This window comes from Cydia splendana, chromosome 20 (assembly GCF_910591565.1).
Source record: "Cydia splendana chromosome 20, ilCydSple1.2, whole genome shotgun sequence".
Classification (NCBI taxonomy): Eukaryota; Metazoa; Arthropoda; class Insecta; order Lepidoptera; family Tortricidae; genus Cydia; species Cydia splendana.
Window position 1 is genome coordinate 8,463,156 of NC_085979.1, and position 22,723 is coordinate 8,485,878.

Consider the following 22,723-nt stretch of genomic DNA (forward strand, 5'->3'; position numbering starts at 1 on the left):
GTGGTCCGATGGTCTTTGACGTGTACCGAGCTACTAACAATGCGATGACAGCAATGAATGAAAATGAAATGAACTGAAAACTCTAAAATGATTTTACAAAATAATTATAAATGCAATTGTTTTTATATCAAATCTTGGGTTAGCTACAGAAATTAAAAAGAGAAAACCCATAAAATTGTTGATGGAATGTTTATTCAGAGGCTTGAGTCCTATTTGAGTTTCGCTTAAAAAGGGTGGTGAGTCTTGAAAAAAAGAGTTGAGTTCTTCAAATTTAGACTCAAAATACTCTTTCCTACCAAAACTAGACTGACTATTGTGATGTCTTGATCACACGTACCGAGAACAGTGGCGAGAGAGTACCCTCAGCCGAGTAAAGCTCACAAATTACATGCATACCAAGTACACATGCACTCTTGCCACTATACTCGGTGCGTGTGATCAAGGCATAAGCAGGGGTGCGAAAATCCTGACTTCAGGCAAACTCGGTTCCGCTCGGTCAGCATTGCTCTGAGCAATTATTAGGGTTGACACAACTTGACATCCCTTTGCGTGCTGATATTGGCTTGAATTTTGATAACCCTAAAGGATAGTGCCATATATTAGAAAGGGACAGCATGATTCGACTCTGAACCGCTGTCAAACTTCGGTTTTGTAGGAAGTTTCCTTTCTGTACGGCAGTACTATTAGTTCTTCTGTGGCATAAGTCCTTAACATGGCATGGCATTTAATTAACTTTGCTTGTTTCTAGCGGAGAAGTTTCTGGAGAGTGTAGAAGTGAACCAGAACTATGCCATCCTGCTGCTACACCTGGTGGACAAGGAGACGGTGGACAGCACCATCCGAGTTGCCGCTGCCATCGCCTTCAAGAATTACATCAAGAGGAACTGGCCTGTGGTATGTTTGACTCAAAGCACTTATTGTTTCTAGCGGAGAAGTTTCTGGAGAGTGTAGAAGTGACCCAGAACTATGCCATCCTGCTGCTACACCTGGTGGACAAGGAGACAGTGGACAGCACCATCTGCGTCGCCGCTGCCATCGCCTTCAAGAATTATATCAAGAGGAACTGGCCTGTGGTATGTTTGAATTGCAAAATGCCACCTATCTATCTATCAAGCCCTTTTATTCTGAGTTAGAGGATGTCTCTAAGCTCAGTGTGCCGCTAAGCAAAGGCCTCCTCTAGCTCTTTCCAATGGGGTTTGTTGTGGGCCACTCTTCTCCAGTGGGCCCGCTGTGAGTTTGAGTTCATCCTCCCATCTTGTTCGAGGTCTCCTCTGGCTCCGTGTGTAACGTCTTGCCACCTATGCGAGTATTTATTCTACATACTTGAAATTTCTATGAGTATACTATATACTAACTCATTTTAGTTGTAGTACCTATTAGTTTAGTATTAATAATTTTAGTTTTTAATTTTAAGTTGTAATTTTAGTTTATATTTGTTATTTTAAGTACGTATTAACAATACTATGGACCTTGTTGTCTGAAAATAAACGCATTTTATTTTTATTTATTTATTTATTTATGAGATTACAATTAAAGCACCTTGTTTTGAATAAAATAAAAATTGTTAATATCAGTTCACATGATAAAGAATTATCCCTGGAAACCAACATACATATTACCGGTCACGGTCACGCAAAGGCCATAGTCGGCTTTCCATAGTAAATCAGTAAATCGACCCTTGCTTTAAACAGACTGTTTTTTTTTATGGCTACCTCTTCTAGTGAAGAAAATTTATGCTGAGTATCAACATCCTAATTGTGACAGTTTTTGACTTATGAATTTTTAAAGTTTTTTTAAATCTATTTTTATTCACACCATTGGTTCCTAATTTTGAAATACACTTTATGATAATTGGCGTCACCACAAAAAAGAACAATACTGGTTGTAATAAAAAAAAAAAGAAAATTAAGATAAAATAAAAACTTCAATTATTTTTTTTGGCGACTGTGCAGTAGTGACACCCTAGATTTTTTATTCAGATCCTAGGTCATATACCGACCTACTATTTGCCAGATCATCAAAATTTTCCGGGTGGTACTTCCTGTCAAATATCAGCAGTATGTCATCAGCAATCATCATAAAGAACATTATTGCAAAATTTGGAAATAATCATGTGAATAAAAACCGAAAAATAGAAGACCTTTGCTAACGCTTGTTCGATTAACATTTCAGGAAGAAGACAATACTGACAAGATCCACGCATCAGACCGAGCCACAATCAAGACTTTGATCGTGTCCCTCATGCTGAAGTCCCCGGAATCCATACAGAGGCAGTTCAGCGATGCCGTCTCCATCATTGGCAAGTGTGACTTCCCGGAGAAGTGGCCCGGGCTCATTCCGGAGATGGTTGAGAAGTTTGCCACAGGTAACATTACATTATAAGGGCTTACGGACTGTATCGTTTATTATGGGTACAACTTTACTTAGCCGTTTTTTTTGGTATTATATTTTTATTAAAAAATTACACATATAGTTTAATTAGTGCTTTAATCGAACGAGCGAGCAAAGCGAAGCGAAGTTCTTACATTCGACTTTGAACACGCGGCTGGCTAGCGGCACGTCCCGGCATTTTGATGTTTTTAAGCTGAACTGTCAGAAGATAGTTTGATACTCAATAACTTAAGTAAATTTGTGCTAATTTAAATGAAATTGGGTAAACGTGTAGTCGAGGACATTATATTTTAGTCATTCAATTATGAGCAGGCCTGATCAAGGGGTTATTGAGCTAGAAGAGCTTAGAAGGCCAAAAAGCTGTTTGTGAGAGGTCTTGCTATTCTGGTCAATTTTTTTGCAAGAAACATGGTCGAGTTTAGTATCAAATGAAAGTGCTTGACTTACACTTTTATAATATCGTTTTTAAATTTACCATTTTGAAATAATTAGCAAGATAAAAATAAAATAGAATAAACATAATATATGTATTTATCATTTGACAGGAAATATTTCGGCTTAGTACAGATACAGTTTATTTTAATCTCTATGGTGGGAACTTAAATCCAGGGGAGGGACAGCCGTATACGAAGCCCTTTATTCGAAAAAATAGCGCCATCTATATTACTTAAAGCTAAACTTGTAAATGGTGCTTCAAAATTGATGCAAAAAAGCAAATCTTGTCAGTAGAAAAAGGCACGAAACTCAAATTTTCTATGGGACCATATCCCTTCGCGCCTACATTTTTTCTACTGACAAGATCAGCTTGGCCAACTATATTATACATACTACTCTTTGCTTAAATCTATCAGTTAAGGGCTCCACAGACCTTGCAATAAATACACGCGATCTTTGATCCATTGCCGCCTATAGAGCGACATAAAATAGTAGAAATTAAATAAAATGGAATTCAAAAATGTCCATACTAAATTGTTGCCATGTGTAAGCATTTTACGTCAAAAATGTGACAGTTACGTAGAAAGTGGCGCCCTCATTTATTTTCTATTATTTTATGTCGCACTATACGAGTACCTAAGTAGGTGCAACAAAGTCAATCGCTATATAATTTTTGGTTAACCGCGAGTTCTCAGTTCGGGGCGAACTACTAGTAATAAGTAACATTTCGTCCTGGGAGATCACGTAAAGCATATGGTTTGGACAATATTTACCTAATCCTCCCGAGAGAGACAACGATTTTCGACAAATACTACAAGAAAATTTGCGGTTTGCGAACAAGACGAGATATTACACAAAAAAAATCGTACTGTGTAAACAGCAATTACATATGATTCGTAAAGCGAAACATCTGGGCATAGTCTAATCATTTCTTTTAGTTGGAAAAAAGTTTTGGATCTATGCATGGTGGCCTTTTAGAGAATATGGCATGTTACTTACGACAACCCCGATTTTGGTATACAATACAACCATCATGGAGCGTTTCTATCGACCTATTCTAGCCATGGTTCAACGCCATGAATGTCCGTTAGGCTTTGGATTTCGGTAGATTCTTTTAGCTGTTTCCCTCATTTCGCTTGCGTCAGAAATTGACGGGAATCCAAAATGTTGCATAAAAAGTCGTTTTCATGTAAAGATAAAAATTCACCACATTTATTCTGTGAATGTTCAATTGAGCAATTTTGGCAGCATATTAACCTTTTGTTTCTTTAAATCGTACCAAGGAATCGGTGAAATAGTCTCAAATTAAGCTTGATAGGCTTGTCCAAATTATATTTGCTAGACAGTATTAAAATCATCATAAAGTCCCTAAAATAAAATATTGTAAAACCTTCTTATATCAGATATGGCTTAAAAATACCCCCAGATTATACCTTAAAAACATAGTAATTCAAAATAATACACACATCAACAATTAGACCAGGTTTTATCTGTACCCATAATTAACGATACGGTCCTTATCTAGTTTTTATTTGCATAATAAAAAAAAACGATTTTTTAGACCCTATCTGCACCCTTGACACACTTTTTCATTACTGACTTAAGTCACAGAATAAATAATAGTACTAAGTATAGACTAAGTACAGAAGACTCACTCTCTAACAAAACGCGTCTGTTACGATCAGGACAGATATGGCCGCTAGGTGGCGACAGCGCCACGCGCGGCCTATGGCTAGCCACCAAAATTGGTGTAGAACGGATGTACTTTTTAGCTACCTGTAGCAAAGCGACGAAATCGCGGAGTGAGCCACGCCTGCTCAAGTGTAACTTGTGATTGCAGGCGACTTCCACGTGATCAATGGCATTCTTCGCACGGCGCACTCCCTGTTCCGCCGGTACAGGATCGAGTTCAAGTCTCAGAAACTGTGGGAGGAAATCAAACATGTGCTTGATAACTTTGCTAAGCCGCTCACTGACTTGTTTGTTGTAAGTATTTACATTATGTGGTAGCATGTATTTTTGGCCATTTTGGCCAAAAAAATCAAAAGTATGTAAGCATAATTATTAATAATTAAAATAAATCGTTTTATGATTAATATGTACCGTATCTGCAGTACAGTTAATATTAATATAATAATAATATTATAGGAAAATTTTACACAGATCGACCTCGACGAACAGTATTCTCAATAAGGCTTGTGTTGTGGGTACTAGTCGACGATATATATAATATACACATATATAAATACTTATAAACATAAGAAACATCCATAACTCAGGAACAAATATTTGCGATGAATACACAAATAAATGCCCTTACCAGGATTCGAACGCGGGACCTCCTGCTTCGTAGGCAGGGTCACTACCGACTAGGCTAGGAGGTCATTAAATAGTTGGTCTAGACCTCGAGGTACGCTTAAAAAATGTTACTGGAAATGTATGTTAAAAAATGTAATATCAAAAATACCGACAACTTTGGTGTGTCATTTTTACAGCGAACTCACAATGGTCTTAAGTGCCATAGACGCTACTGGCGCTTAAGTCCTTTATGCCAATTTCCGCCATTATGAACTTTTGCCAAAAAACTAAACAACAGAAAACTTTTATCTAACTACCTACAAAATATCACGAGAATCATATCTTTTTCAGGCAACCATAGACCTAACGACAAAGCACGCAGACAACCAACAAGCCCTCCGAGTGATCTACGGCTCCCTAGTGCTCATCTGCAAGGTCTTCTATTCCCTCAACTACCAAGACCTGCCGGAGTTTTTCGAGGACAACATGCCTATCTGGATGCCGAATCTGCTGAACCTACTGCAAGTCAAAGTGCCGTGTTTGGAAGATGATGGTGTAAGTATTTCAGGCCAAGCCAATATGTCATGTATCCTTGTAATCGTCAGCTGCCGCTCCGTTGGCGAGTAAGGCAACAATGGCATCTCTCAAACGTAGATTTTATTTGTTTTATTTTTATTGGTAAAGTCATAAATATTTCCTAGCGAGTCGGCACGTTCTGTATCATCATTATCATCATCATATCAGCCAGAGGACGTCCACTGCTGGACATAGGCCTCCCCCACAGAGTGCCACAATGACCGGTCTGTATGGACCCGCGTATTTCATGTTTCTGTAAAAAAAAACAATAAACAACTGTATTCTTAATAAAAAATTATTTCTTCTAGGACGAAGACCGACCAGGTGTGATGGAAGACCTTCGGTGTGAAGTATGCGAGTGTGCGGCCTTGTACGCTCTGAAATACGAAGAAGAGTTCGCACCGCACGCTCCCGGCTTCGTTACGGCGGTGTGGCACGTTCTGTTAGCTACAGGACCTCAGGCCAAATATGATGCTGTAAGTAGACGATTGTATACCTTATTGCGAGGATATAAGGTCTGTACGCACTGAAATACGAGGAAGAGTTCGCACCGCACGCTCCCGGCTTCTTTACGGCGGTGTGGCACGTTCTGTTAGCTACAGGACCTCAGGCCAAATATGATGCTGTAAGTAGACGATTGTATACCTTATTGCGAGGATATAAGGTCTGTACGCACTGAAATACGAGGAAGAGTTCGCACCGCACGCTCCCGGCTTCGTTACGGCGGTGTGGCACGTTCTGTTAGCTACAGGACCTCAGGCCAAATATGATGCTGTAAGTAGACGATTGTATACCTTATTGCGAGGATATAAGGTCTGTACGCACTGAAATACGAGGAAGAGTTCGCACCGCACGCTCCCGGCTTCGTTACGGCGGTGTGGCACGTTCTGTTAGCTACAGGACCTCAGGCCAAATATGACGCTGTAAGTAGTCAATTATAGACCTTATAGCAACGAGTTAAAGTACATTAATCTTCGAATTTACCGCTATAGGGTATGAAGAGGAATTTGTGTTGCATGATCCTGGCTTCGTTACGGCGGTGTGCCACGTTCTACTGGCTACAGGACCTCAGACCCCTAATGATGTTTTAAGTTTTAAGTAGTCAATGGGGTTGGCAAAACAAAAATTTGACACAATTCTAGGGATTGACAAGGCAAGCTATGCTGGCGCCATCTGCTTAATACTTCGACCGGCCAACCCCATTGTGAATCTATAGATCTCGATTGAAAATTTTACTTACCCCTCTTTCCTGTATCGACTTGTTCGACATCCGCATTAAGCTCCGCATAGATTTTATGCGGATGCGGATTTTGAAAATAATGCAGAAGTTCCGCGGTTGCGGATGCTGATGCGAATATTCGCAACATGCCTGACATAAACACATAATAAAAGTAACTTACAAAATTAGGATACAGTTTTTCCTTGTGCTTTCTATATATTTACCTGAATATTATTTTATTTTGTTTGCAGCTGGTATCGAACGCCCTCACATTCCTGGCCAAGATAGCAGAGAAGAACAGTTACAAGAGTCTCTTCGAAGACCCGGCCACCCTCAGCAGCATCTGCGAGAAAGTGGTCATCCCCAACATGGAGTTCAGAGGTAGGTTTCCTTTACCATTTTAACCGACTTCGAAAATGGAGGTTCTCCGTTCATCTGAAACCGGTTAAACCTTGAGTTACCATGGTTACCAGTACAATTTGACACCGGGTTAATGGTTTAACCGGTTAACCCCGTTTTAGTGGTGCAAGTGGCGCTTAGTATGTTAGTTGCATTGTTATAGTTGGTTTTTTTAGCATTAGAAATAAGGTAAACAATCTTGATGTGTCTTTTAATTGAAAAACACATTTTAAAAATAAATTACGGCAAATATGTAACAAATATGAATCTAATACGATCATTTATATTCTTCTGCTTTCATAAGTAATAGTTACTGATTTAAAAAAAGCGGTTTTCAATTAAAAGACTTGTCAAGATCGCTTACCTTCTTTCAAGTGCTTTATAATGCTAAAAAAACGAACCCACTTCCCAATTTCCGATTGAGATGAGATGAAAATTTGCATGCCGAGTGACACTTCAATATTATGGTACCATCAAGCTGATGATGGAGACAGGAGGTGGCCATAGGAACTCTGTGCTAAAACAACGCAACCTAGGTACTTTTGTTTTGGGTTTTTAGAAATTGCCTTGATGAGTATTAGTTGCCCGTCGAAAGAAAAGTACAGTCAGCGATAAAAGCTTGTGCCAAAAATGATAATTTTGCTAAAAACTTATTTTTCATTATCACGACAATATATACCGCCCCCTACCGTCAAATTAGGCCCTTAAATTTAATTTTCTGCACAGAATCTGATATGGAGCTCTTTGAAGACAACCCGGAAGAGTATGTAAGGAGAGATATAGAAGGCTCAGACGTGGACACTAGACGTCGAGCCGCGTGCGACCTAGTACGGACCCTAGCTCAGCATTATGAAGAGAAGATGATGAATATCTTCGGGCAATATGTGCAGGTAAGAACTCTATACACATGAGAATAAGGGCTAGTTTAGGATAACCCCGATCATAGGCGTGGTTACTACAACCCAGAAGAGTATGTAAGAAGGGACATAGAAGGCTCAGACGTGGACACTAGACGTCGAGCCGCGTGCGACCTAGTACGGACGTTAGCTCAGCATTATGAAGAAAAGATGATGAATATATTCGGGCAATAAGTGCAGGTAAGAACTCTATACACATGAGAATAAGCGCTAGTTTAGGATAACCCCGATCATAGGCGTGGTTACTACAACACAGAAGAGTATGTAGGAAGAGACATAGAAGGCTCAGACGTGAACACTAGACGTCGAGCCGGGTGCGACCTAGTACGGACCCTAGCTCAGCATTATCATAGAATAAAGAAGTAACGAAGAAAAGTAACTCAGTACATTGCTACACGGCTTACGTAAATCGTCATAAAATGTCTTCGCGTTATTTTTAGATGGCGTTGTTATCAATAAATAATAGTGACATCTAGTGAGGTAGCAATGAATTACACCGTCAAGTAACCATATCTAAGAATTGATTTAATATTTTTCACCTCAGCAGCTCGAACAGGGGTACTTTGCTTCTTAAAAACAGTGAGCAAAATGCGATTTTGCTCACTAAGTCATGTTGTCTCACTCAGTGAGCAAAATCGCATTTTGCTCACTGAGTAAGACAAAATGAGTGAGCAAAATCGCACTTTGCTCACTGAGTGAGACAAAATGTCATTCAAGTGACCTTTATAGTCAAATGTCATTTCAACATGCGGGGTCTAATATAAGTTCGATAAACTTGGGTTCTATTATCTCTGTCCCTCTAGGTATGTTCTCACTGCTTAGGGTGAAAAATTTTGTGTACTACACGAGATCAAAGTTATTTACATCTCGTGCGCTTTTGAATCCCTTACTACGCTCAAGATCTATTATAGAATCTTTCGCTTGCACGGGACTCAAAATAAGCACTCGAAGAAATATCAAACTTTGATCTCTTGTTGTACAAATAACTATTGACGCCTGCGCCACTTCAGTTTTGGTCGAGAGGTTTGAGTATTTGACTTGCAATTCTGAGTACTCGGGTTCGAGACCCAGCTCCGGTGGCACTTTTTTATTTTATTTTACATTATCCGAAAAATTTTAATCAAAAATTTTTTTTTAATGTATCATACAATTCATGAAGTAAACATTGTTACATCCATAAATGTCTCTGAAGAGACCCCTACATATTAAAAATTATAAAAAAATCAAAAACATCCTATAGGTATATGTAAAAAACATAATTAATAAAAATATATTTGTATTTAACGCCATGTATTTATAATGTGAGAGCGTTTGTTCTACAGTGTAATGTATAGTGGGAGATACCATGGTATCTGCCACTATACATTACATTTTGTATCTCAATGAGATACAAAAGATATACCTACAATACTCAAAAGTATGTTTTCCCGAAATGAAAGCAATAATAATCTTATGTTAATTTGTGCTCATATATCATATTAAAACAAGGAGTCCTTGGACCTAGAATATACTTACCGATAGGTATGTAATATGTTTCTCTCAAATAGTTAATATTAGTTGTTCCTGATTTAAAGATTTTTCTTAGTGATGCAACGAATAATACTTATTACAAATAGAATCTAGATATTTACCTATCATTGAGATATGTTGAGATACAAACTTAAAATTGCAGTTGTCCCCTGGACACCAACCTCATTTTCCTTCACTTTAGTTTCGAAAAAAAACTCCCTTACTTTAGTTGGGTTTTGTATGAAATATTTGACACAACCAAACTTATGTTTTGAATGCGTTGACTTAAAATTTAAACTCCCCTCTTGGTGCTAACGTCAGAAACTAGAATACCTACTCGTAACGCTATGGCTTTTCATGTAAAACTTTATTTAGGCTTATTCTGTTTATTTCATATTTTTACAGCCTACGCCAACACACTTACAAGAAATTAAAATTTTAAATTACAAAGAATACTTTTTAAACTACAAACACAACCCCCTTATCAGTAAATAAACGCATACAATTTTAAAATTTGCTGCCTTTTTCTATTGACAATGTTGGTGTACCAGAGTATAAATGTGGCTTTCCATCAGAGAAGGGTCCTTATGGTTATGTACAATAAGGACCTTTTTATCAGAATTTCAGTTGGAATTTCAGATGGAAAAGACCTTATTGTACTTGAACCATAAGGACCCTTCTGTGATGGAAAGCCACATATTACAAATTATAGTTACAGCAAATAGGATCCTGTTGTCAACTATCATTGAACACAGAACACAGTTCTGGCAATTCAGCAAATATAATGAAGGTGGGTAGACAAAAATAAAGCATGGATTGAAATAAGGATAAAATTTATTAATGGGTATTAATAACTAATTAAAAAATTTTCATTGCATCGATCTGCATCCATTGAAGCAGGAATTGACAATTTCATGTTTCTCCTCTTATTCCATATAAATTATATTTTGTCACTTCATTTTTTCAGATATAATACATTGTTGTTGTTGATTGTTCAACGGCAACCCGTAGGTGTGTAGGGCTTCCACAACATCCTTCCACGCTTTTCTGTCTCGAGCATCCATCTTGGTCTCATTCCAGCTCAGTCAGATATAATACATTGACCAGTAGTAACTCTATCCATTGGTTAGCAGGCGTACGATGTTTAACGACATGTTTCCCCTTCTAAATTTAAAAAATATTTCCAATTGTTCGCTTTTCGGGTGATAGGAGCTAGAATGGGAGCACCTGAAATCAAAAAAATAATTTGTTGCATACAAAAATATTTTAAAGATACAATTCTGACCAGGGACCGAATACCAGTATATTTTTCATACAAATTAACGGGTATTCAATTTCGGTATCACGGTTGTTTATGTATATTTTTGATTCCTGATTCTATTCACTATATTTTTGCATTTAATTTAGCTATCTTATCAATCACTATCCTTACCTAAATACTATTTTAAATAAAAAATAATACTGTGAATGCTATGTGATATTTTATTATTAGTTATACCGGATACCGGTAACGGTCCCTAATTTTTACAAATTTTTTTGGAAGGAAAGCAAGCATTCATCATAAAAATCATTATGTTTTCAAAATAAAGTCCGTAACTTGAGTGTTTAGAACTACATCTGTATTTTCTAAAAATTGTTACTTTTCAAAAAAAAAAAAAACAACCTTACATTAAGACCTTTCTGTTGGTAAAACTAGATTATATTAACAACTTACATAGGTTCAGTAAAATGTTACTGAGGATTATCTTACATGGTTTGAAATTAAGAACTGGAAAACTTATAGTTACAGAATAATTATACTCTTATTTTACTAATAACTGAGCAACCAATAGATTACATAACCAATAAATTCCGTTCACTAAAGTAAAACCAGCCATGAGTGATTTGCTTCATTATTTTCAACAGTAAATAATGTCAAAGCACCACTCAAGTTTACATAGGTACCTAACCGTGTTCACGGTCGTTAGTTCGGGATTGACAAGAGGTTAAAATAAAAAGTTATATGTATAGAGCGTTGAATATGTTAAAATGTTTCAGTAGTTTACATTAAATAACCTTTAATAAACTTACCTGATGCATATTATTAATCCATTGCAGGCAATATTCATCACTGATTGGCAAACACCCTCTCCTCAGGTTTGTTTGACCTGCTTTAGTTTAATTCTGATGGTACTTCAGGAATCCACAGGAATTCAGTACCTATTGTGAACTACATTTCGAATAATATCAAATACCGAACCGAACTAAATTTAACACATGAAATAAAAAAAAATCATAATGATGTTATAAACATAAACAGACGCTACGCGGTAGGCGGCCGTCGACGCCATGGTCCCGAGGGCCTATCGCGACCCACGTACGACATGTTGCCTCCCTGTCACACTTAAGTACGAATTTACAGCGACAGAGAGGCAACACGTCGAACGTGGTTCGCGGTACCTCTGACAGTTTATTTTTAGTGTTGCCATTGATTTTTTTAGTCTCCCTAAATATATCTGTCATGTCATTATTGTTTCTGCTTCTTAATTGCACATGTTAATGGATCAAATAAAAAAATTATGTCCAAAAATACTTTTTAAATATAAACCTACTATAATGTTTGAATTTTAAAATACATGCCTAAAATTTCCAGTCGTTTTTTAAGAAGCAGCATTATAACAACACCCCGAAGTAGGGTACTGTTTTAATAGAATTACAACCCGTACTTGGTACAGTTTCTATTTACGCAGTTGGCTCCCTAGTGAACATAATTTGTAATTTAAATACATGCGTCCATTCTAGCAACAGCCTAAAAACTAAGTATATTTATTGTAGAACATTTTATTAGAAATACAATAATACGTTGTTGTTATTTATATTAGCTAAGATATACTTAATTTAGTTTACCGTGGTCATAATAAGAATTTGAAACGGAACGTTATGCGAACACAATCTTGATAATAAATTTGTGTGTATCTGAAATTCTGAACCACGCGGCGTTGCCAAATCGCAATGACCGCCAAACCACTGACTAGACAACGTCGCATCCTGTCGTTGCATTGTGTACCTACTCATTATTCGAGTTAGTGTAGTGTCAGGTTGCCATTTCAATGAAACAAAAAATAAATAAATATTCCTTTAGTCTAGTTCATGTTCTAGTCTAGTTTTGTATAATTAATGAGTAGAGCTAAATAATTTGTTCAAAATACTGTAATGGTTGATTTATATTGTCGACGCTCAGGTGATGTAATTGGTAAATTGAAAATAATGGGCGCTTACATGACATACTTACGATTTATCAAAAACACTTGTAAGCGACGTGGGTAATAAAGATGTCTGTTCAAGAGGCTATGGGAGCGTATTAGAGGCGTCAGGGGTTTTTGTAACGTCTGAATGTGTTCTCGGAAATTGCTCTGTTTGATAATTAATTAGCTTATGGTTTTTGTGGACTAGAGTAAGTGGGATCGCCAGGCTGCAGGCTGGCGTCACTCTGGGATTGAATCTCCATCTGGTCGGACAGTAGCAATAGAGACTGCATTACGCCTCGCGTACTTGTACTCGCGTTAAATATCTACGCCCTACGGATGTACCACCTAGTGCATCTAGCCATTCCTGAATACCTAAACCTACATTAAGCCCCGACATCAGATCGTGGGATCGTAACGCGAAAGTACTGCGGGGTTTGTACCTAAAGAAAATTCGATACATTGTGTATGTTGTGATTTGTGATATCGTGGAATTATGAACTGAAGAGTGAATATTTCAATTTGTGCAAAGACGTAAGGTGTAAAGTTAATATACGGTGAAACTGGTGGTTTCCTGTAAATCCTGTTTGGAGTGTCGTGGACATCAAATAAATCGGGTCAGTTCGTTCCATTATGATTTATGATTGTTACGTTGATGATTTATCGTTCATGTCGTTAATTTGCCTGCATGAGGTTGATCCTTAAAAGTGGATTGTATGTTCCGTTTTACGTATAAGCGGAGATGTTATTCATGAGTATTTATTATGAAATTGAATCGAGTACTTTATCTCTACTTAAAAACATTGTGGCATTTCTCTGACAGTATGTAGCCTGTTTGGAGAATTTGTAAATAATTTTCCAAGACAATAAGACGATGTTTTTATGGTGATTAATGGAGAAAAGATACGAGTGAACTTGAAATTAAATTTGAAATCATTTGCGATAGAGATTTAAGATAACGATCGAAGAGTAATAATCTTCGTTAGCCATTTCCTTGTCTGAAGTTTGCCTGGAGGAGATCGCTGTTTGGCGATGAGTCCGCCTGTTGTTACGTACCTACCGGTTTCTATTTGTCCTCGATCCTGTACCATTTTTTGTAGTGAACGATGAAACATTTTTATTGTTTTTATTAGATACTAGTAGTTGGGCTAACACTATCGAGATAATATGAGATCCCTGATTACCTACTAATATTTTGTCTATTTCTAAACTAGAGTTTTGAATGAGGTATTTAAAAGCGAGTATTTTCAAATTACGAAATTGTTGCTTTTTATAGCCTGTTGTGGAATCCGTTTTTAGTATACCTTAAAAACTAAAAGAAACATTAAAGTTAGTTTCTCGTTTAATCCGTTAATTCATAATGCAATGCTTAATTTTAAGCGAGTAATACCTAGTTACTACGGTATAAAAAGACATTTTGTAGCAAACTAAATAATGATTTAGTTGTTGTTTAAATTAACGTATATTGGTTGAAAATTGATTTTTAAAGGAAATAGAGCTTACTTAGTTTGATATTGTTTTGAATGTTTCGACTGAACAGTTGATTGTCCACCCATCCATCATTTTATGGACTTTAGCTTGCATAGTTATCGATAAAAAGAGTTTGGTCCATTCTTAAGTATCTGACTGGTATTTTGGTTTTGATAAACTCGAATAATACGGAAGCATGATGCAAGAGCATTGCGATCTTGTAATGTCAATGTATGGATTGAAGTTATTCGATTAGTAACCTTTTGTAAGGTAATTGTTTTTATGGCGACTAGAGAGTTTATAAATAATAATCTGCTACTTAGTCACCTGGTTTCCAATTAAAGATGTAAGTACCTAAATTAAGATTGAAGCCTTCAATCTGATTATGTTGGTCTAGGTATATCTTATAACACATTACTTATCGACGTATAGTCAAAGTACTACAACCGATAAATTACGAGACGTAAGATGTACGCCCATTTCTGTGAAGAATACAAGTCTTATTATCAATTAAAATAGAGTCTAAAGTATTTTGGCGATGAATCAGTGAAATACAACGTTGATCTTTGGAGCGATGCTATAATGGGTATGGGTACCTACCTGCTGATTTTTTGTTTATGGCTGTGTTGTACAAGTGTTCTTTGTATAAGTGTTATACAAAGGAGAGATTTGGGTTAAGTTTTTTTTGTTTGGTCATAAATATGACGACACTTGACGTTGTTGATAACGTTGTTTGGCAATAAAAAAAAATATTGCAGATACGCTTTTGGAGAGACGGCAAAAAATGAACAAAAAAAATCGTTAGTTTCAGATCATTGATCAATAACGTTGTTAGTATAAACATTTCAAAAACATTTTTCGTGATAGGTTTATTACTCATTTAATCAATACCTAAGTATTAAATTAATCTGAAAACTTTGTGAATTTTTTTTAACGAATGAATTGCCGTGATATTTCTTTGTTTAGGTTCTAAAACTTCTAAATCAGCACTTTCCAATAATATGATTAGCTGTTAATTTTTTTTTGAGAGAATGAACTTTTTGCGTTTTCTGGTTACATTTTTAATGGTACGGAAATAAAGTTTTCGAGACATTGAAAATGCAAATCTAAAGTGTATATCACAGGTTCGATTCCTGGTTTGAGCTGCTAGTAAATGCTCTATTTTCGTTTTGGTGAGACCAAGTAACAAAGAATAGTCAGTTATAGCCGTTGTCGACGCATAAGAATGTTTATTCTTTAAATAATTTGGATGGCTGAATATTGGAACTGAAATTCAGTTGGTTTATGTGACTTCAATGCAAAGTTATTTTAGAAAGTGACAACTAAGAGTAATTTGAGTATTGATGACTTTAGTGACTTATGTAGGTGCATCACTTTGTGTTTAGCTTGTCGGTCGATCGTAGGTCACATACCCGAATCAGATATATTCTCACGCATATTTAGTGAAAATGTGTTTGGTAAAGGAGGCTGCGCGGCGACCACAGGTGATGATACATAGTGTTAGGGATGATGATGACACCCGTGGTGGTGTTGATGCCTTGTGTGGCATGGTTTGAGTTCCTGTGTGGAACCGTTGGAGTGATCGGTGTATCACTTTGGAAGTGGCCTGAGTGCTGCTGTGGTCAGTGGACCATATGTGTTGTGATGTGACAATGTGAGTCACGCGTGTTGTGGCAGGTGTGCTACAGGTATTAAGACTGTTGAGAGTTGATATGTGATAGTTGAGACATGACATCTTTGTGACTTGTGATGGACGTGGTCGGTGTACCACACGTGTTGTGACGTAACAAGGTGTGTCACATATGTTGTGGCCGTGGTGCCACAGGTATTGAAACGGTTGAGACATGACAGCTTTGTGACGAACGTGGTCGGTGGACCATGTGGTTACGGCAGGCGTGCCGTGTGACAATTACTATGAGAGACAGTGACATTTAGCGCAAGCCTTATCGCCTGTAGACTTGCAGTGGTGGTGCCCGGATGTGGTGCGGGCCAGAGTGCTTTGAGATTTGAGATTTGAGAAGTCACATAAATGTTGTAACAACGAGGTGTTGTTTTGATCAATGTAATTTAAATGATATTGATGATGTTCTTATAAGAAAATATAGGTACTCAAACTATTCTTTGTTGCTTGTATTTGTAAAAGAGTTCATTCGATTCGAGCATTTTATTGATTATTTATGTTTGTACTCTTAACGATATTCGTGGCAGAATAACCTTCGTTAGTTAGGTCGTTAGTTCGTCGAAAGTTAGGTCGGATCTGTAGCGATATTAATTGCCTAATGGATCTTAGTGATCTGTAGTGATATTAATAGCCGAATGGATCTTAGTGATCTGTAGTGATGTTAATAGCCGAATGGATCTTAGTGATCTGTAGTAATATTAGTGGCAGAATAGCCGAACGGTAAAGTTGAATTAAAATTTGCTGAGTTGTCATAATGACTATTAAATGTCTTATTGCACACGAGGACGTGTGACAGTCAGGATCGCCGTGTCGACGCTCAGGTGATGTAATTGGTAAATTGAAAATAATGGGCGCTTACATGACATACTTACGATTTATCAAAAACACTTGTAAGCGACGTGGGTAATAAAGATGTCTGTTCAAGAGGCTATGGGAGCGTATTAGAGGCGTCAGGGGTTTTTGTAACGTCTGAATGTGTTCTCGGAAATTGCTCTGTTTGATAATTAATTAGCTTATGGTTTTTGTGGACTAGAGTAAGTGGGATCGCCAGGCTGCAGGCTGGCGTCACTCTGGGATTGAATCTCAATCTGGTCGGACAGTAGCAATAGAGACTGCATTACGCCTCGCGTACTTGTACTCGCGTTAAATATCTACGCCCTACGGATGTACCACCTAGTGCATCTAGCCATTCCTGAATACCTAAACCTACATTAAGCCCCGACATATAACTAAAATTCTTCAATTATGCAGAGTCTATGCGAAAACCCTACGACTCTTCTCCTTCCACACAGGCTCTAGTACCTAATGAAATGTTCAAATAGACTTTCCAGATTTGAAATTTGTAATGTAGGCAACATTAAGCTGAGAAATTTAAACATAAAATTAATCCACATAAAATTAATTGTCGCCGTTGTGATTTTCAACCGTAGATGAACGGTGTCAAGTCATTTATTGTATGTTGTATGTGTTTTGGAAACTGTAAAAAAGAAGTTTGAAGTATAAAAATGTAGTTTTTTAGCAATATTTATTTTTAATCGGAATCCGTGCCTGTATATAAATTTTAGGTTTCTCTTTTTTTTCGTCAATATGGCAACTTTGTTTAGCATACACTGGCACGCACTGGTGTGCACCTTGCGCACGCGCCATCTACCGGAATACGACGTTCGTTATTTAGTCATTTAACTTACAAAAAAAGGTTCCATCAATTCAAGCTGAGTCAAGTAGCCGACTGGTAAAAATTGCCTTAAATGATTTTCCAATTTTAGGTTTTATAAAGTGATAATTTTGTACGATTAAGTTTCATATTTATAAATATTACGAATTGGGTTATTTAAGTGAAACAATGTGGCGAATTCATCAATATCATTTTTCATGAGTGTATAGTAATGCCATCTATGCTTTGATTAGTCAAGCATGTGAGTGTGACTATGGAGTTACTTCTCTTTCTTTACTTATTACTTTATGGCATTATGAAGAGAAGATGATGAATATCTTTGGACAATATGTGCAGGTAAGAAATAACCCTATTTATAACGCAATAAGGGCTAGTTTAGGATAACCCCGGTCACAGAAGACATGGTTACTACAACCCAGAAGAGTATGTAAGAAGAGATATAGAAGGCTCAGACGTGGACACTAGACGTCGAGCCGTGTGCGACCTAGTACGGACGCTAGCTCAGCATTATGAAGAGAAGATGATGAGTATATTCGCCCAATAAGTGCAGGTAAGAACTCTATACACATGAGAATAAGCGCTAGTTTAGGATAACCCCAATCAATAGGCGTGGTTACTACAACACAGAAGAGTATGTAGGAAGAGACATAGAAGGCTCAGACGTGAACACTAGACGTCGAGCCGGGTGCGACCTAGTACGGACCCTAGCTCAGCATTATGAAGAGAAGATGATGAATATATTCGGACAATATGTGCAGGTAAGAATGGACCCTACTGACTACAGGATAAGGGCTAGTTTAGGATAACTCCGAAGTAATAAGTAATATGTACTGGTGACGAATTGAGAATGTTCTCTAATGTTGACAAAACAGTAAGGGTTTCTTTAGAGGTGCGGTTGCTAGAATTTGTATGTGTTAAAATTTGTTAAATGTCAAAAAGTAACGCCATCTAGTCGACGGTCACAGTCAAGAAAGCAAGTTGTGGTTGGTGGCAGTGGTGGATTTGCAGTCTTTGCCGCCCTAGGCCCCAGGCCCTATAGCTGCCCCTTTCTCAGCACCCATTATATTGACTACATTTTGAGGTATTTCTTATCATTGAATTTTTTGTCACAATTTGCCGCCCAAACTATTATGCCGCCCTAGGCCCGGGCCACTGGTCGGTGCAACATCATATTATTAATCGGATCGGTCCGACTCTGAAACTGCCACCTGATGCGAATAACATTTCTGTTGTTTTAGCTAATGTTAGCGAAGTATGCCTCGCGCGGCGCCGGCGCGTGGCGCGGCAAGGACGCCGCCATGTACCTGGTGACGTCGCTGGCGTCGCGCGGCGCCACGCAGGCCAGCGGCGTGACGCGCGCCTCGCCGCTCGTGGACCTGGTGCACTTCGCCACCGAGCACGCCGCGCCGGAGCTGGCCAGGCCCGACGGTAATATAACCACCATTCAACTCGCTACCATTCTACCATCGGACTTTTAGACGCACGGCCGGTTTCCATCCTTACTTGGTACATATTCCACCAATTGGCCTGATGACAGTAACAAAGAATCATGGAAATAATGGTTTCAAAGAAACGTATATGTTAATATGATTCTAAAATATGGCCCAATCTCAGTATAAACTGAAGGATTATTAATATATTCAATAAAATAAAAGTGCGAAATTCTCCACTCGGCCATTTTGACTGAAACACCAATCAGAGGCGACGTAAGAGTTGACATCATCAATGCATGACATATAGCTGGTCAAGCAAATCTTGTCAGTAAAAAAAGGCGCGAAATTCAAATTTTCTATGGGACGATATCCCTTCGCGCCTATATTTTTCAAATTTGCCGCCTTTTTCTACTGACAAGATCTGCTTGACCAGCTATATTTCTTAGAGCAACATAGACAACCTCATTGACTGTAATCCATTACGTACTCGCCAAAGAGTTTGGAGGTTCTAAAAAAATATTGTTTCGCCACTAAACATTTATTACGTCCAAAAAATATTATTACACGATATAAAGTAAATATTTATTTGTTATTATATAAATAAAATGCTAAATAATACGATATTTCACAAAAAAACTTTTTTAATTATTTGGCTGAATGGAACTATCATTGCCATGTTGGCTGTCGTAACTAGAAAAAATTAAAAAGTAAACCCGGCGCTCGGTGATTTTCACTCAAAATTTACATGTATCTAAATAATTCATCTTAAATTGCAACCGTGTGAGAGTCTTTGTATAAAATGACTTATTGTGAACAATTTTTGTAATGTATTTATCACCCCTAATCATAATATATGGTGCTGAATTAACAATATCATTCGGATTCAAGGGAAATTCGTAACTGTAAGTATGTAAACAATATCTACCACCATAATTTATGACGTCACAAATGGCGTGCGAGGCGTTTTCGCGCGAGGTTTAAACTAGCTATAATAAAATGCAATTATTTATGTTAAATCTTATGAGTATAGCTGAAATATTGTGTTTTTCGGAACCAATACAAGGGTACCGACAATATTAAAAGGGATTTCAAAATTTGTCTTCAGGCCAATTCGCACGAAGCGCTTTGCTTCTACTTTCCTTATGCACACTGCCAAGGAATGGAATTCCTTGCCGGCGTCTATATTTCCGTGTTCTTATAACCCGGCAACCTTCAAATCAAGAGTGAACAGGCACCTTCTGGGCGAGCTCGCTCCATCGTAGGCCACGTCTACGCCTCGGCTAGTCTGTGGCCATGAGTAAGCCCATTCATAAAAAAAAAAACCAGCACAGAATAAACAGGTTCAGGGTCGAATCATGTTGTCCCTTTCTAATGTATGGCACTACCCCTTTCGGCTATTTAGAGTTGTCAAAATTCAAGCCATTATCTTATCTGTGGTCGTGCACGCAAAGGGACGTCAAGTTGTGTCAACCCTAATAATTGCTCGGAGCAATGCTGAGCCGAGCGGAGCCGAGTTTGGCCGAAGTCGGGAGTTTCGCACCCCTGCTACCAGTGGCAGATTTGTCTTAAAGCCCAGTAGGCCCGGGCCTAGGGCGGCAAGATATTAGGGGCGGCAGCAAGCTGGCAGTCTATATATGGGTGCTGAGAAAAGGGCGGCTAGTAGTTACTACAGGACCTGGGGCCTAGGGCGGCCAACACTGCAGATCCGCCACTGGTCACTACACCTTATAAAACAAAGTCCCCCGCCGCGTCTGTCTGTTTGTATGTTTGTTCGCGATAAACTCAAAAACTACTGAACGGATTTTCGTGCGGTTTTCACCTATCAATAGAGTGATTCTTGAGGAAGGTTTAGGTGTATAACTTGTTAACCCATGCGAAGCCGGGGCTGATCGCTATTTAAATATAAGGCTGAATAAATTTCAATTGAATAAACATAAGGCGCACTCCACTAGAGCGCAGTGAGCAAGGTAAAAAACCACTAATAGCGCAAAGTACGGAACCCTCGGTGGGCGAGTCCGACTCGCACCTGTCCGGTTTTTTTTACCGTAGTCGAATAAACACATACTTGATTAGCGGAAATCAATCAAATATTTTTTTCTTACCGATCCCAAAATGATATAATATGACTTTAAGTTAGCCTTAAGTTTTCTATTTTTTTTTTTTTTTTTTATTGTATGTATTTGTTCACAGTAAACGAATTACCTGTTCTAAAAGCGGACTCCATCAAATACCTGATGACGTTCAGGTCTCTCCTGCCGAAGCAATTGCTGGTCAATGCCTTCCCTCTACTGGTGAGTCAAGATCTTAGTTGTATTCCCATTGTCCCCGCCGGGCACAGGTGGGAATAGGTACAGAATCATTCCCATCTGTCTGTCTCATGTATAGCGGTATAACAGGAAACGAGCCTGTTCTATACCCTGTATCTTTAGGTACATCAGATATATCGGAGCGGCCAAGGTGTTCACAATATCTGAACACGCGCTCTAACGCCCTGACAATAGAGGCGTGTTCCGATATTTGTGAGCACCTTGGCCGCTCCGATATATCTGATGGCGATGGCTGTACTTAAATAAAAGTAAACAAATAATTTGTACATTTTCAGTAGTTATTACATTACAATAGTTGATTATGTAATGTTTTCATCTACCCTCAACTTAAGAAGCCATTTGCGGGCAGATTTCGTTTACTCTTTTTTAAATACCTAAAGATACAGACTAAAGGCGGACTCCCATCAAATACCTGATGACGTTCAGGAAGGAATTGCTGGTCAATGCCTTCCCTCTACTGGTGAGCCACGTCACGATTTTTTACTACCAGCTACATATGACCATAAATAGACCGTATGGCGTTTTACTTAGGTTGACAAATCGTCAGTTTAAATACAGGGTGGCTAAAAACTAAGTGCATTCCCGTTGCCAGGGAGGTTTTGGGATCATACTGAGCAACTTTTATAATGAGACCAACCCCAAAATCGCGAAAAGAAATTTGGCTGTTTCATACATCATTTTTTTTTCACTATTTCGGGGTTGGTCCTACATACACACATTTTTTGTATAATTGGTGGACCAGGAGGAAGTTATCTGATCTCGTGTAGAGTCAAGCTTCTAACTCTACTCGCCCTAACTTCACAAACTCTACACCTTAGTCAATATATTTTGCCGTTTTGCTACCGTCACATGGCCGTAAGGCTTAGAGCATTTAATAACCGGAGGCGCCTTTAAGAGCTTACCCCTCTGCCGAAAACCTTGCACAACTGTGCAAACTTTTGTATGGACTGACGTTTAATCTGATGTGGCTATTAGTAGATTACGTACAAATCATGTACAAATACAAATAGTCATATATTTGACGTGCCCCTCCCCCGCAAAAATCGGCAGACTGTTTTGTACAGAAAATGATAATCAAGGCGTCTCCAATTACTAAATGCTCTAAGCCATAAGGTGAAAAAATGTATTCACTGTATAGTTACAGTTGTATAGTTGTTAGTGTATAATTA

At 38.1% G+C, this 22,723-nt stretch overlaps 1 protein-coding gene and 1 long non-coding RNA gene across 2 annotated transcripts in view; one reads left to right on the plus strand and one right to left on the minus strand.

Annotated features, from left to right (window-relative positions):
- LOC134800826 (exportin-2) overlaps positions 1 to 22,723 on the plus strand; it is a 43,542-nt gene that overhangs the window by 640 nt on the left and 20,179 nt on the right. Inside the window, exons 2-10 of the mRNA XM_063773383.1 lie at positions 749 to 894; positions 2,173 to 2,365; positions 4,667 to 4,812; positions 5,476 to 5,679; positions 6,009 to 6,176; positions 7,171 to 7,300; positions 8,045 to 8,208; positions 19,033 to 19,222; positions 21,418 to 21,518. Coding sequence (XP_063629453.1) covers positions 749 to 894; positions 2,173 to 2,365; positions 4,667 to 4,812; positions 5,476 to 5,679; positions 6,009 to 6,176; positions 7,171 to 7,300; positions 8,045 to 8,208; positions 19,033 to 19,222; positions 21,418 to 21,518 — 1,442 coding nt within the window. The remainder of the gene's footprint in view (positions 1 to 748; positions 895 to 2,172; positions 2,366 to 4,666; positions 4,813 to 5,475; positions 5,680 to 6,008; positions 6,177 to 7,170; positions 7,301 to 8,044; positions 8,209 to 19,032; positions 19,223 to 21,417; positions 21,519 to 22,723) is intronic.
- Positions 10,830 to 22,723, minus strand: part of LOC134800868 (uncharacterized) — a 35,398-nt gene continuing 23,504 nt past the window's right edge. The window contains exons 2-3 of the long non-coding RNA XR_010145573.1: positions 11,815 to 11,870; positions 10,830 to 10,971 (exon numbers count right to left, since the gene is read on the minus strand). This is a non-coding gene — a long non-coding RNA (uncharacterized LOC134800868). The remainder of the gene's footprint in view (positions 10,972 to 11,814; positions 11,871 to 22,723) is intronic.